General features: G+C 40.3%; 1 protein-coding gene across 2 annotated transcripts in view; it reads right to left on the bottom strand.

Annotated features, from left to right (window-relative positions):
* Positions 1 to 3,772: 3,772 nt before the first annotated feature.
* arl5a (ADP-ribosylation factor-like 5A) overlaps positions 3,773 to 16,759 on the bottom strand; it is a 57,374-nt gene continuing 44,387 nt past the window's right edge. For both annotated transcript variants that reach the window (XM_085986908.1, XM_085986910.1), the window contains 3 exons: positions 15,628 to 15,711; positions 7,525 to 7,676; positions 3,773 to 3,948 (listed from right to left, as the gene is read on the bottom strand). In XM_085986908.1, the coding sequence (XP_085843034.1) occupies positions 3,900 to 3,948; positions 7,525 to 7,676; positions 15,628 to 15,711 (285 nt within the window). In that variant the 3' untranslated portion in view covers positions 3,773 to 3,899. The remainder of the gene's footprint in view (positions 3,949 to 7,524; positions 7,677 to 15,627; positions 15,712 to 16,759) is intronic.

The raw sequence follows: 16,759 nt of genomic DNA, 5'->3' as shown, positions 1-16,759 counted from the left end.
TGCTGTTTTTCTCCGCACTGGAATAAGACAGTGCCTCTTCAAACTATACTCCTACTCCTGTTTTTACAGTCTGATAAAGATGGCCTGTTTTCTTGCAGTTCTAGAGATGAAGCCTGCAACATGATAAAACTTTATAGCAAAACATTACCAAACAAAAGAAATGCACAACTTAAAGATTAACAGGCAATTTAGTTTTAAATTGCTATACACTGTGTGGTAGTGGAAGAAAAATTAACACTAACCCACCAGGGGCTAATTAGCCATCAAGACAATGTCTGGAAGCCAAAAGTGTGGTATGTAATGATCATTACCAATGGTTTGTTATAAATTTGATTATAGTTGCCACCTTGATAATTTTAAATTATTTTGGTCATCCCACTGTCATTTTATATATGGCACCGGCCAGTACCAAATGGATTTTTCTTCTCTCTCTCAACAGGCACATACAGAAGGAACTATTCCATATTTGTTATACTTCACGCTAACAACAGGAATTGGGAGTAGGCTGAGGATATGAGTAATTAATCTTTGGCCACTTTTCAGATTCATCTGGGGCAAGACACTTGAGGAATTACTTTCCTGTCAGCTTTGTCATGTACAAATGTGCAACCAAGAATATTCGCTTCTTTAAAGTAAATATTCAATAAAGCATTTAGGCTTTTGTTTAACTATGCATTTTACTAGAAGCACTGACAAATAAAACTAGCCCAAAATGAAATATTGCAAAAGTAAATACCTCAAATACTTATTTGGCTTCTGTGGGAGATTTTGTCATGCAGAATAAATCTGATATTTATTTTAAAACACTTGTACTTCTACTTTGAAGGCATCAATCTCCCTCAGAGTGTCAACTTTGAAGCTACAAATCTTCCAGTAAAAAGAATCTGTGTGTTGACAAGCATGATCAACATACCAGATCAGGCTGCCATGATTCCAGCAGAATAATTCAGAGATTTGAATAAAATTGATATTTTGATCTTATTCCAAAGTAAAACAGAGCACTGCATTAACAAGTTTCCAGCCTCCACGGCCTGCAGGCAAGATCAGTTGACCAGTCTGTAGGTCAGCTGGTCAAACAGCAGCATGGAATCTGCAATTTTAAAATGAGCCAGTTAACAGTGACCACACTATGAAACCCAAATAGCATGACAAAAAATTCTGGCACCCCATTGCAAAGAAACATTCTGCTTTGCAAACTTGTACAAAGACTAACAAGGTTTGATTGTAGCTCCCTGCAAGCCTCATGATCATGAAAGCTGCTGGATTGTTTCAACTGGCTCAATAATGTCCCTCAGGAAAGAGAACCTGCCACTGCTACCCAAGTCCAGCCTACACACACCTCAGGTTGATTCAGGCCAGAGGGAAAAATAGGGTTGGGCAGTGAATACTGCCTTGTCTGAACAAAAGCAAAATACTGCGAATGCTGGAAATCTGGAGAAAAAAAAACAGAAAATGCTGGAAATACTCAGCAGGTCAGGCAGCATCTGTAGAGAGAGAGAGAGAAACAGAGTTAACGTTTCAGGTCGATGACCCTTCATCAGAACTCACCGAGTTCCTACCAAGGGTCATCGACCTGAAATGTTAACTCTGTTTCTCTCTCTCTCTACAGATGTGGCCTAACCTGAGTATTTCCAGCATTTTCTGTTTTTACTGTGTTGCCCACATCGCAAGAAAAAGAAAAATCAAACTACAATAATGCAGTATTGAAATTGTTGTAAACGAAATTACTTCAAATAGATGCCAGAATGCAGATATCAAAATGTGTAATATTTGTTTGCTTTTTCATTAAGATATTCTACATGCAAACTAAATAAATTTCACCTGTATGCTACTTTTCTCCTGATATATAAAACAAATTATAGCACATTGGGGTGAGTGAAATCCAATTTTACTCATCATATAGATTGCTTTCACGAAGTCACATTCACAATATACATAATCGGTTTCAAACTATTGTAGCAAAAATTAAAAAGTCAGTTTCACCCTGTGCAAACTTGAAATGGAATAGTTATTCCATAAACCATTAATCAGTAATGTACTGGTACCAAAGAAATGCGGATCATTTTACATTTAGTGTCTTACCGATCTAGAACATTTTTTTATTTAATGAAACGTGCATTGAACACTTTTGGGGAAGAATAAATAAAGCCTTTAATACAGCCATTTGCTTTAAAATGTGCTTGGTGTTCCTTCCATTTGCAATTTGTTCGAGTGCCGAAACTTGAATATTTGCACGTGTAAGTTTTTTAAAATAATGTAGTAAATATTTAACAATGCAACTTGGGTGCTAGTTACAGATCAGCTTCCTTGGGGTTCTTCATAGCAAGAAACATCGATCTGTCTGTATCAGTGAGAACAGCCACCACGTACAAATATATATATAGAACATCAGAAATGACATTTCCCATACGGCATTTAATACAAGATCATCGACTCAATAACTATGCATCACAGTACTTCCAGGAAGGCCAAAATTCTGAGTTGAGTTGAGTTTGGGATTTCTCTTCCCACCCTCCGGCCCCGCCCATCGAAAAATACATCCATCAGTATTACAAGTAATTTTGCAACTCAACCTTCAGATTTGGAACCCTGAAGGAAGCTTTTATGCAGAATCACATTGTCCGCAAGTCCCAAACTCTAAAGGCAGTGAGCTTTAGTCGTGATTTCATACGCAGTTGGTTGATTATCAGTCTGATATGGCAAAATCTTAATACTGTACCACACTGTATTTGATTATAATTAGGATCCGACTGATATCGTCTCCAAACCAATCCCAATTAACCTAGTATTGTAATATTGCAAAGTTTTTAAATCACAGTATAAACAACTTTGTGTTGGAAATTCAAATAATGCTGTATGAAGACATATTAAAACATTACCCGAAGTAACTTTGCCCCATGGTTGACATTCTCAGTATAGCCCAAACCTACAAAATAGTTTCGGGCTAAAGGAAAAATTTTAATTCAAAATCTAAAAGCACAGCTTCTTTTTTGGTGAAAGTACAGCAGAATGAGATCAGGAAGTTGGCAGTGTATCTTTCAGCTATGGCTGGATCAACCGAAGTCCCATTGTGCTAAACTGTTAATATTCAACATAAAGAAGCTCAGCAAATATATTAAAAACTTTCCAACTCTGACATAATGATTTTTCTCGTGGTAGAATTTAATGTGGAGAAATAGCGTTTAGGTAGAGGAACCAGAATATGATTTAAAATATAAAATACTTGTACACCCGCTTCCCAGTACAATGTTGATAATATTTTTAATGTGTTTAGTATCAATCTGCCTTGTGTCATGCAACTCATTCTCAAAAGCATTCCTTTATAGATTATAGACAAAATTATACAAAACATACTGTTCACTCTAAAAACAAAGAAAAATGGCTATAATATTTGAGTTTCTTCAGAGCACAGCGATGTCGGCCGTAACCAGATCATAATAGCAACAGGTAGCTCAACCAGAACTTGGCGTTTTCAGTTGTAAATAGTACAACACTGTTCCATTGAGATCGTAGCTTTTTTTATTTAACGAAGGAAGTGGCGAGCAATTAATATGATAATAATGCTGGAATACAAATTATTTTTCTCCCCTTCCGAATACTTACCAAATACTATAAAACTCTACCCTGAGCAGAATGTGCTGGTTCCAAAAAAAGGTCAATTAATCACAGCCATCTTTAAAAGAAAAGCTACAACGATCAATTGAATTCTGAGTCTTGAACTCAATCTTGATCCTTAAGGAAAGTCTTTCCAAACTTGTACTTGAAGCAAGTGTGAAAGTAGTAAACTTTATTCAGTCTGAAAAATAAATACCAATAAATCCAGCAAGCATGGAGCAGTTACCGCTGGAAGAGATATACAGTTTAGATATTAATGGTCCGTGCATCCTAATCCGTGGAGGTCATCTGACCTTAAGTCTCGACGTCATCCATTCTAATCCTTGACATAATCTGTGAAGGGAGAAAGAGAACTTACTGTACATATTGTTCAATATCATGCTTATTTACAAAAAAGAATTTCTAAGACGCCAGTCACCCCCCCTCTCAATTTTAGAAAAAAAGACAAACTAGGGTGCACAGCAGTACTTCAAAACAAGGGTACCAAAGTCAAAACATCTGCAAATATTTTAGATCTCTATTGGTTTATTTCATTTTTTATAGGTGGTTTCTAAATGCTGGAAAAAAGTGAAAAGGTGTGGCAAGAGATTTTTATTTAAAAAAGTTTATAGATTAATAAAGGCTTATAACATATCTGCCTTATATAAACTAAAGATTGTGTTTTTAGCTATATTAACATTTTCATTGTCAATGTTACTGTAAGAAGCTAAATCAATCTTGAAATTTTAAAACAAATTCACAAACACCCACCTTTCAATATCTAATGGAAATAAAACTAAAAAAGGCCTTCGCGAAAGCTAGCCACAACTTCCATGTATTTGGGAATGCTGCAGAATTCTGACCCTTCCCGCTTTATTAACTGCTATTGGAAAACATGGGAACATCTCAGTTGGTCTCATTACTTCTCCTGTGCAATTTTTATATGTTCCATCCAGAGTGAAAGAAGAACCAAGGTGTCCTCTTCACACCAACTGTAAGGGTCCTTTCTGAAATAACCTACTCAAGGTGCATTGATTAACAGCAATGCTGAAGTTGCAGTACAAATCCAGAGTCAGGGCCCGACTGACTCGAGGGAAGCTGCTCGAGACGCCATACAAGAGACAGCATAAAGTGGCATAGGTTTGACACTGCAAAGTAGTATCAAAGCTGTTCTCTCAGCAGTGAAAAATTAAATGATGAGAGAGAGCATGTGGCAGTGTCTACACGCTCTAGATATTTAAATGAAATGTAAGTAGATTTAAAAAGTTTCACAGGAAATCCAAAAAGGAACATAGGGTCTAATGAGAGGGAGGAATTGAATGAAATTAGTATTTGTAGGGAAATGGCGTTAGGGAAATTGACGGGATTGAAGGCCGATAAATCCCCAGGGCCTGATAATCTACATCCTAGGGTACTTAAGGAAGTGGCCCTAGAAATAGTAGATGCATTGCTGGTCACCTTCCAAAATTCTATCGACTCTGGAACAGTTCCCATGGATTGGAGGGTAGCTAATGTAACCCCACTATTTAAAAAAGGTGGTAGAGAGAAAACGGGGAATTATAGACCGGTAAGTCTGACATCGGTAGTGGGGAAAATGCTAGAGTCCATTATAAAAGATGTAATAGCAGAGCACTTGGAAAACAGTGACAGGATTGGACAAAGTCAACATGGATTTACAAAAGGTAAATCATGCTTGACTAATCTACTGGAATTTTTGGAGGATGTAACTGGTAGAATAGATGAGGAAGAACCAGTGGATGTGGTGTATTTGGACTTTCAGAAGGCTTGCGATAAGGTCTCACATAAGAGATTAGCGTGCAAAGTTAAAGCACACGGGATTGGGGGTAAGGTACTGTCTTGGATAGAGAACTGGTTGGCAGACAGGAAGCAAAGAGTTGGAATAAACGGGTCTTTTTCCGAGTGGCAGGCAGTGACTAGTGGGGTACCGCAGGGATCGGTGCTAGGACCCCAGCTATTCACAATATATATATAAATGATCTAGACGAGGGAACTAGATGTAATATCTCCAAGTTTGCAGGCGACACAAAGCTGGGTGGGTGCGTGTGCTGTGAGGAGGATGCAGAGAAACTCCAGTATGATTTGGACAGGTTGGGAGATTATACTGCATTTGCCATGCATCTGCCCAATGCGGATAAATGGGAGGTTATCCACTTCAGTGGCAAAAACAGGAAGACAGATTATCTGAACGGCAACAGATTGGGAAAAGGGGAAGTGCAACGAGACCTGGGTGTTCTTGTGCACCAGTCGCTGAAGGTAAGCATGCAGGTGGTTAAGAAGGCAAATGGTATGTTGACCTTCATAGCGAGAGGATTCGTGTACAGGAGCAAGGATGTCTTGCTGCAGTTGTACAGGGCCTTGGTGAGACCACACCTTGAGTATTGTGTGCAGTTTTGGTCACCTTATCTGAGGAAGGATGTTCTTGCCATGGAGGGAGTGCAGCGAAGATTCACCAGATCAATACCTGGGATGGCAGGAATGACGTATGAGGAGAGATTTGGTCGATTAGGCTTATATTCGCTAGAGTTTAGAAGAATGAGAGGGGATCTCATTGAAACTTATAAAATTCTAACAGGACTGGACAGACTAGATGCAGGAAGGATGTTCCCGATGGCGGGGGAGTCCAGAACCAGGTGTCAGTCTAAGGATAAGGGGTAAGCCATTAGGACTGAGATGAGGAGGAATTTCTTCACCCAGAGAGCGGTGAACCTGTGGAATTCTCTACCACACAAGGCAGTTGAGGCCAATTCATTAAATATATTCAAGAAGGAGTTAGATATATTTCTTAAGGCTAAAGGGATCAAGGGATATGGGGAGAAAGCAGGGACAGGGTACTGAATTTGGATGATCAGCCATGATCTGATTAAATGGCAGAGCAGGCTCAAGGGGCTGAATGGCCTACTCCTGCTCCTATCTTCTATGTTTCTATGTTTGACGCTACAGGAAACTGTGTGCTATCCGGAGGCTAAATGTCTGGCAAGCTTGAGCCACCGGCAAAAATCAGGAGCCGTTTTGTTAGGTTTTTTTTCTTCTCGTGGCTTTTTTTTCCCCCAACAGTCAGGCTCTGCAAAGTCTCTATAGCTTAGCAACAGCTTCAGAGAGACGCTTCCAAAGTACGGGCTGACTGTTTAGAAGCTGTTGCTAAGCAACAGTGTTTGTTGTCAGATACGGAGATGAAAAGCTCCGTATGCTTCAACATTAACGCTGGTGTGTCCGGCAGTTTTGAGGGAACGGCAGCAGCGCGGTCCCGTCGGTGCCAGATAGCACAAAGTTTCCTGTACTTTGCAGTTCTACTCTGTACAGTGTCAAAGGGGGTTTGAAAGTGCCCAGGAATCCTTTTGGATTTCCTGTGCACCTGGGAGAAGAGCTTTGTGCATGTATATGCATGCAGAGAGTTCTGACCGGAGCAGGAGAATTAGAGTGCAAGTTCGGCAGTATAAATGAAGCACTCCTCGGCTGGAACCAATACTGCAGATACAGGCTCAAGACCAATGTAAGTACAGCATGACATCTTAGCCCTAGACCCATAGTACAAAACCAACACTTGCTACTAAACAGCACTAAACCAGCAATCCTACTTGGAGGCCACAAAATGCGTGGTGTGAAATTCACTGATGGAATTAAGCTTGCTCTTCTGAAGCTGGGATTAAAGTATTCGGTTAGGAGAGAGGAAGGGGAGCTTTATGTTTCACCCGACGTGGGAGTGCTTGATATTTAACGCCAAAAGTGTGCTCCTTTCCACATCATCAACTTGACAAGCGCAACAAAAAGAGAGAAAAATATAATTACTTCAGAGCACCTGAGCATCACTAAAGTCCAGTGATCTCCAATCCCAGCCTGCCAGATTTGTTTCCCTATTATATGTGACCAAAGGTAATAAAACATCCCTAATGGCAAATTCTAACCACTCACCCTTCTCCTGTCAGAGCACAGCAAGCTTGGATATGCCATTGATGGTCTTTAATAGAGGTCAATTTAAGGTACTGAGAGATCTCAGCTACTGTCATGCATTCTTTAACATCTTGTTTGTTGGCAAAAATCAGCAGTCCTGCTCTCTTCAGATCCTTAATTGCAAAATACAAGATATTTATTATTTCTTTAAGAAAATGGTACCTATATTATTACTTCATAGAGACTGGATTTTCAAAGTACAAATTTTTAAGAACAGGCTCTGTAAAAACACTGAGGAAGTAGCATTGTGGAATAATTACCCCAACATTTTGGGACAAGGCATGATCATCATGGAAAAAACATAATTTTGCAGAAATAGCACTGGTTCATTGATATGCAACTCCAAGAAGTCAGCATGGTGAAAGGGAGAAAAAGAGTATAATTTCATTCTATATGCAAGCATATTTTAATGTTGATCATACAACTTCTGTTCAAATGTGCAAAAGTTCACCATTATGGTTAAAAGGAAATGTTCATGCCGAGTTGGGTCATACTCTCAATACAAACACCTTTGCCCTAAAATCAGCTCTAATTCATATCAAATAACAAATAGGGTCAAAATGTTTGGTCTGATACATCAAAAAAATCATCTTAAAAGCCTGAAAGGAGATCAAGTTTTATTATGTTTGCTGCAGCAACAGATTTCAGCTACTGGCTAACGCTGAAATAGTCCAACTGCAACACAGCTCCATTTCTGCACAGCATGCAGAAGTTCTTGAGGATATTTTTGTTGAACCGAGTATGGAATGTTATTAATGTTCGGAGAGAACCCACGATCCTGTCTGCTCTCATAACATTAAAACTAGTTGCCTGGAGAGTGAACCTCTGTACGTTCATCCAAGTATGCATACAGAGTTCCACTGCATGTAAAAATTATTGTGGGGCAAAAATGCAAAAACCCCACATAGGTCACCATCTTAACTAACCTATAGTACACAATGAACATAAAAGACTTGCATTTACATGGCCCCTTATCTCTGACAGAAACACCTGAGCACTTTGAAATGCAGTGACTTATATAGAGGCATAGAATATAAAAGTTGAGCTGTAATGCGAATGTAGATAATAACTTAAGAGCACAGTTAAAGTAGCCATGGTGTGGCCATGCTCCACTTCACCTGACGAAGGAGCAGCGCTCCGAAAGCTTGTGATTTCAAATAAAGCTGTTGGACTATAACCTGGTGTTGTGTGACTTCTTACAGTTGAAGTACTGTGTGTAGTTTTGCACTCTGCACTATAGGAAGGATGTTGAAGCAAGAGTGAGGGTACAGCACAAATTCACTAGGATACTCCTGGGTACGAGGAAATACAAATACAACAAAACATTTGGGGCTGTTTTCGAAGAGATTACTGGGTGACATGATAGAGGTATTTAAAATTATGAAAGGATGGACAGAGTAGATAGAAACAGACCATTTCCAGTGACTGAGGGGTCTAGAACAAGGGACACATATACAAGATTAAATCTAAGAGAGCAGGAGAAACTTTTTTTTTTTTTACATAGAGGGTTGTTCGGCTGTGGAATGCACTACCTGAAATAGTGCTTGAAGCAGAAACCATGTCAACATTTAAGAATAGATTAGATAGGTGGTTGAAGGAAAGGGGAGTAAAAGGCAGATACAGGGGATTAGGAGTACTGCTCATGTGGAGGGTAAATACCAACACGGACTATTCGGGCCAATCGGCCTGCTTCCGTGTTCTAATTTCTATGTAATTCTATGTAGGCTAATGCGGCAACCATTTTCCACATAGCAAAGTCGTCCAAAACAGAAATGAGCTGAATAAAGAGCTTCGGTGGTGTTGTTAGGGGAGGTATTGATGACCGGGACAGTGGGAGGGTACTGTGCTGTTTTTCAAACATCGTCATGGGCTGTTTAACATTCAGGCAGATGCGACCTCGTTTCATGACTGAACCTCTGAAAATACAGCACTCTCTCAGTGTTGCGCTCGGTTAAGTTATGTGCTCAAAACTGCAATCTTATGACTCAGAGGTTAAGAGTGCTGTCAACTCAGCCAAGCTGACACCAAATAGCCCTTGAGCACTGCACTCAATTCAAACAGAAGGAAAATCCATCAAAGTCAGAGTATTGCTTTTATAAGTTAGGAAAACAGCTGCCGGCAGTTGTTAGGATTTTTGACTTTCAAATAATTCTACTGAATAAAGTCAGGCTTGACTGGAGCAACAAAGATCTGAATCAACAAAGATCAGCTATGCCAATAACAATCAGATCAGCCAGTGGTGAACAAATGGCATTCGTTTGAAATTCAGAGATAAAATCAGTTTTATTTCCCTTCTTGATGCAAATCAAATTTTGTCAGTAGATTTTTGAGGAACAATTAATATTACTTATTTCAACCAAACCCTTCTCCCATTTTGAACAGCCTTGACCACTGCAGGCTGATTTAAAAAAATATATAAATTCAGCTTTTTGACCCAGAAAAGTTGTTTTTAGAAGGCTGGCGCTTTATTTGCCACCTGGCTCACAACTACGCAAAACCTAAATTGACCATTTTTGATCCTTTGGTGTTTTAATTCTTTACAATTATTTTAAGACTTTTCCATGTGTGCAAAATCAAAATTATGGGTGGGGGATTCCCTCAAAATTACTCCTGCGCCATCCCATAACTTCACAAGTGCAGCGGAAACCCTGTTGACGTACATAGAAACATAGAAGATAGGAGCAGGAGTAGGCCCCTCGAGCCTGCTCCGCCATTCAATGGGATCATGGCTGATCATCCAAATTCAGTACCCTGTCCCTGCTTTCTCCCCATATCCCTTGATCTATTTAGCCTTAAGAAATATATCTAACTCCTTCTTGAATATATTTAATGAATTGGACTCAACTGCCTTCTGTGGCAGAGAATTCCACAGGTTCACCACTCTCTGGGTGAAGAAATTCCTCCTCATCTCTGTCCTAAATGGCGTACCCCTTATCTTTAGACTGTGACCCCTGGTTCTGGACTCCCCGGCCACTGGGAACATCCTTCCTGCATTTAGTCTGTCTAGTCCTGTTAGAATTTTATAAGTTTCAATGAGATCCCCTCTCATTCTTCTAAACTCTAGCGAATATAAGCCCAATCGACCCAATCTCTCCTCATACGTCATTCCTGCCATCCCAGGAATCAGTCTGGTGAATCTTCGCTGCACTCCCTCCATGGCGAGAACATCCTTCCTCAGATAAGGTGACCAAAACTGCACACAATACTCAAGGTGTGGTCTCACCAAGGCCCTGCAGCAATACATCCTTGCTCCTGTACTCGAATCCTCTCGCTATGAAGGCCAACATACCATTTACCTTAACGCCTGCATGCTTACCTTCAGCGACTGGTGCACAAGGACAGCCAGCGTAAATTAATTTCCGCCGCATTGCCGGTGAAATTACGGTGGCAGAGCAGGGAGCAGATAAAGAAACCCCCGGGCAATGTCGCAGCGCACCAATCCTTAAAATATCACCAAGGCTCATGCAATTGCAGGATTTATTCAACTAGATGCAATATATTTTTGAATGCAGCATCATTAAACCCGTAAAAGATCTGAGGCATCTACCTGAATGTTAAACAACCCATGACGATGTTTGAAAAACAGCACAGTACCCTCCCGCTGTCCTTGCCATCATACCTCCCCATACCAACATTAAAATTTATTTAAAAAAAAACACTATTGCTGTGCCAAGATGCAGTTTCATTCTAAAATGTGTGGTTAAAAACTTATAACCAAGACAATTACATTTCAAATGTTCAGAGACCAAACAAAAACAAGTAACTCGATACTCAGTCCTTATGAGCATTTCAAATGGGGCTTGACCAGCCAAAAACAGCATTCGGCTGCTCCCTTCTTCTCCCCGATTCGACCCTTCCCAAAAAAGCAAAACTGTAGAACAAATCTTATTTGTAACTTTGAACTTTCAGGGGAACATAATTGGCCCATATTTTCCAATCCCTATGGGTGTGTACAAGCTGTGTACACACCCATAGTGACCTCGCAAGTACCGGTTTCAGGCATGCGAAGCGCATGCTCTGAAAACAGGCACTTCCGATCTGGCAAGAATCCCCTTGACAGATCGCACGCCTGCCCTGGAGAAGGGCCTCTGCGGGTGGAGAGTTCCGCCTTCTGTAGAACCTCCGTCCGCTGAAAACCCTTAAAAATCTTACGCCTAGTAAAAGCAGGCGCAAGGCCTGCTTTTACCAGCGTAAGAGTTTAAAAAAGTAAAAAAATAATTTCCCCCCCCCCCTCTCATTTATAATTTAAAAATACTTTTAAAAGTTACGTTTAATTTTAGTCCGGTTTGTTTAAAATATTTAATTTAATGTAATTTTAACTAATTTTTAAAAACGTGATTAAAAAAAAATGTATTTAATGTTTTGATGTGTTTTTTCAGTGATCCCCATTCATACTTTTGAGATGTCTAAGCTGTCAAAAGTATGAAGGGAGATTCCCTTCCCCCATTGGTTCCCCATGGCTCACGTGATCCCAGGGACGCTTGCGAACCGCATGTGCCCCTGGGATACTTGGGCCCGGCACATTTCGTCGTGGAGGCGCCCAGGAGCGGAAATGGCCGGACCTCTGGAGCCCTTAGGTCAGGACGCACAATTCATTCACAATTAGTAATTGCAACATTTAACATTTCCCTCCGTACATTAGTCTTGTGAGTTTGTTGGCAGGTCTACTACACCTGATGATTTGCAGTCATTTTTTTCCCCACTAGAAAATTTAATTAAGCAATGTTGGAATTTTAGTGTTAAAACATGAATAATAATTTGAATTAAGCAACTTTGAATTAAGCATAAACTTAATAAAATAGTATCGGCTAAGAATATTCGCAAGAGTCAGGAGCTTGTAGGTTCAAGTCCTGCTCCGGGATTTGAGTACTGTACATAACCTTGGCTGATATGAATGCAGTACTGAGGGAACGCTGCATTGTCGGAGGTGAAATCTATCGATTGAGACATTAAATGGAGTCACCATGTGATTCAGATGAATGTAAAATATCCAATAGCACAATTACAAGAGGAACTGGGAGCTTTCCTAGAGCCCTGGCCAACATTCCTCTCTCAATTGATCATTCATCTCGGTTGCTGTTTGAGAGATCTTGGTGTGCACAAATTGGCAGCCATGTTTACCTATATAACTGTGACTAAACATCCAATGCAATTCATTGGATGTGAAGCGCTTTGGGACATCTTGTCGAAGTAATATAAGATTAAATAAAACCTTAAGAACTTACATTTATAATGTTCATATCCACTGGAAGGATAGTCAATTAAAAGTAAATTAAACTGCATTTTTGAATTTGCTGCATTATTTTCACTTTAAATTACAATGGCCCATAATTTCGGATCGGAGGCTTCCTGCGTGCGGAAGCCTCCTATCGGAAAAAAAATCTATGCACTTACCTGAGGGCTCCCAAGGTCCGGACACTTCCATTCCTGGGCCTCTCCACAGTCGAAATGCGCAGGGCCCACGTATCCCAGGGGTGCATGCGGCTCGCAAGCGTCCCTGGGATCACATGGGTCAGGCAAGCCAATAGGAGAAGGGAATCTCCCTTCATATCCCTTTGATATATCTGTCAAAAGTATGAATGGAGATCACCCCAAAAAGACACTAAAATATTTAATTTTTTTTTTTAAATCATGTTTTTAAAACGAGTTAAAATTACATTAAATTAAATATTTTAAACAAAAATTAAATTTTTTGAAAAAAATTGAGTTTTTTTACGGGGCTAAAAATAAACTTACCTTTTTAAAAAAGTATTTTAAAATTATAAAAGTGATTTTTTTTTTTACTTTTTTAAAACTCGTATGCTGATAAAAGCAGGCCTTACGCTGCTTTTACCAGGCGTAAGATTTCTAAGGGTTTTCAGCGGGCGGAGGTTCTGCAGAAAGCGGAACTCTCCCCCCGCAGAGGCCCTTCTCCAGGACAGGCGGATGATCTGTCAGGAGCATTCTTGACAGATCGGAAATACCGGTTTTCAGCGCATGCGCTTCGCATGCCTGAAATCGGCATTTCCGATGTCCCTACGAGTGGGTACACAGCGCATACACACCCGTAGGCATCGGAAAATACGGGCCAATAAAGAAAAACTTTCAGGACCTTAAGCTCTTTACAGCCACTGAAGTACTTTTTTTTTTTTGAAGTGCAGTCACTGTTGTAAATGTAGGAATTTCTTTTGCTCTGGTCAAAATACATTGCTTATTTGGGATATCCACTTTTCTATAACAGCTTTGTCTGCTACTTATGACCAATACCATAATTTCCACTCCTCCGCTGAGCCTACTTCCTATGACAAGAACAGAAACTTATCCCTCTTATGCGATCTCAGCCTCTGCACTGAATGATGGCTTATTTTTGGTAATTTTAACTTACACTCAACCCGCCCCCAATTCATTGACCTGCTCAACTCCCTGAATCTGCTCTTCACATTGATTTCCACTTCTCCCTGCTCACTCCCCCCCACCACACAGAAACACCTTTTATCTTTCCATTATATGAGGCATTGCGACCTTTACGGTCTCTACTATTGAGAGCTCTGAGTGCTTCCATTCTTCTATTCCTCATACAGCTCCTGGTTGACGCCAACATCTTCAGCGTCACTTTCCACCTCTCCCACCCATCTTATTCAGAGCCACCCTTCTGCATCCTTGATTTGATGAAAATCTGGTCATGTGAATGGACTTTGCACCTGAAATTAGCTAAGATTCTCTCTTCGGAGTAAAAGTGAACATGGCAACCAGATGATATTAGTAAATGTGTGTCGTATATTCTATGTAACAAGTGATCTCCGTTTGGGCCAAAAAAGTTAGGTTGAAAGTTCAGCAATTTGGTCAGCTTCTGTCAGGTCACGGCTGGTAGCTTTCAAAAGAAAAGTGAGCAATTTGATTGCTGTTATTATGCTGCTAATTTCTCACTGCTAATTACTAACTGAATCAAACTGCTTTGGATTCATTTACACTTGTCTATTAAATTATGAAATATTTGATTGGCTAAGTCCTCATTTCAGCGAATCACTAATTTTTACCCTATAGACATGTGACATTTGGTGTGCGAGACTGAGGACACTTTCAGATGTGACACTTTCAGGCATGACACACTGGATGCCTGGTGAGTGCAAGACTTAATATAGACAGATGAATACAAATCTATTAAAAAAACAAATACTTTTTGGTAGGACTTAAAAGTTAGGACCAATTAGCTCTTTCATTCAAGAAAGATCATTTTAGACCTCCTGGATGAAGACACATTGCCGGCACGTAGTTAAGATATTTATGCAATCCATTCCAATTAAATCTAGGCCGACACTCCAATGCAGTACTGAGGGAGTGCTACATTGTCGCAGGTGCCGTCTTTCAGATGAGACATTAAACCAATGGCCCTTCTGCCCTCTCAGGTGGACGTAAAAGATCCCATGGCACTATTTCGAAGAAGAGCAGGGGAGTTATCCCCGGTGTCCTGGGGCCAATATTTATTCCTCAATCAACATCACAAACAGATGATCTGGTCATTACCACATTGCTGTTTGTGGGAGCTTGCTGTGCACAAATTGGCTGCTGCGTTTCCTACATTACAACAGTGATTACACTTTAGAAAGGTACTTTATTGGCCGCAAAGCGCTTTGGGAAGTCCGGTGAAAGACAATACAAATACAAGCTTTTCTTTCTTTTTATGACCTTAGTGCAAAAGTGGGGAACGGTTCCAAACCTAACACCTTGCTGCTTTCATCAGAAGAATAAAACAAATCCAACACTCAGTAATTAAGCGGAGAAGGCCGAATGATGTAAATACATTTAATTGCTAAGAGTTTGCATTTCTTCAATAAAAAAGTGTCCATTTACATTGCTGATATTAAAGCTTTTTCAAATATGTACCGACAATTTTCAGCAATCCTAAAAAAAATCCATTATGTATACTATCTTTGTACAAGATCAAGTCATTCCCATAATGATAGGGGAGTAATGTCTAATTCACCATACCAATTTAATTATTTTTCATTTCCAAGTAATCTACATTTCAGGAGAAGCAACATAATATGAGGATAGTCTGAACAGACTGTCAAAAACAATGCTTACCTCATGCGCCAACATTTTGTAGAGTTCCTCTCTGGTTATAGCTATCCTCTCCCTGTCCATACTGTCCACAACCACGATCACAAACTGAAACACATTCATGAAGAGCTAAAATGGATGCACTGATTTTGTTATGCAATATAATCACAGCTATTATACAACCAATAGCAGAACCCAGCTTATGGCAGATTCTTGTACATATACAAGGCTGTGCTAGCAAGAGGCTTCTTGTGCTGCAAGAGGCTGGCTAATACACGGTGGGCGCAATTTTTAATTGATGCCCAAATCAGATGCAAAGTCGCCCAAATCAGATGTGAAGTGGGTGGGTCGACCCGCCAAAACCGATAAGGTGAGGCACGAACCATACTGAGGTTTGTGTCTCTCATTACCATAGGAAGGGTGAACAATCAGCACTACTTGCACATGTAATTGGCAGCACGCCAGCGTCCGGGTGTGAAATCCTATTGCTCCTCAGTGGCGCTGAGCCGATAGTTACATGTTAAAGGGAGAGCAGCGCCATCTTAACCAGGAAGTCAATGGGTTGTTAAAATCAGCCGGGCCTCCCGAACCGCTGGCCTTCCTGTTAGGCTGCTTCTCCGCCTGGGAGTTAAAATACCCACCAATGATTTAGGATAAAGTAGGACGGAAGTCTTGGGCATTATGGAGTTAGGATTTAAACAAATTGAAATGCAAGACTTTTAGTCCCCGTATCACATGCTTGGGTGAGAAGCAGATTAGACACGTCACTACATGGCTAGAAAGATACGGTCATATCGAAGGTTTCCAATTTCTGGGACACTGGGACAAATTCTGGGGCAGAAGGAAGCTCTACACATACGATGGTCTTCACCTCAATTAGTCTGGTACTAATGTCTTTGTAGAAAGGGTAAATAATGCTTTCTATTAAGCTGCCCGCTGCACATCAGTCTCCGGTGCTGTGGGGCCTCAAAGTTCAGTTCACTATGCGTAACACAATCTTCTATTTATTTAGTGCGTTTAACGTACAAAACATCCCAAGGCCCTCACAGAAGTGCATGGGGAAAAATGGATGCTGAAGCAAAAGGGGGAAATATTACGTGGGGTGAACAAAAGCTTACGAGGCAGAATTTAAGCTAACAAGGTAGGGAAGGGTTAA

This window comes from Somniosus microcephalus, chromosome 4 (genome assembly GCF_052327205.1).
Source record: "Somniosus microcephalus isolate GS21.2 chromosome 4, FLI_Smic_1.0, whole genome shotgun sequence".
Lineage (NCBI taxonomy): Eukaryota > Metazoa > Chordata > Chondrichthyes > Squaliformes > Somniosidae > Somniosus > Somniosus microcephalus.
This window is presented reverse-complemented; position numbering and strand designations above follow the sequence as displayed.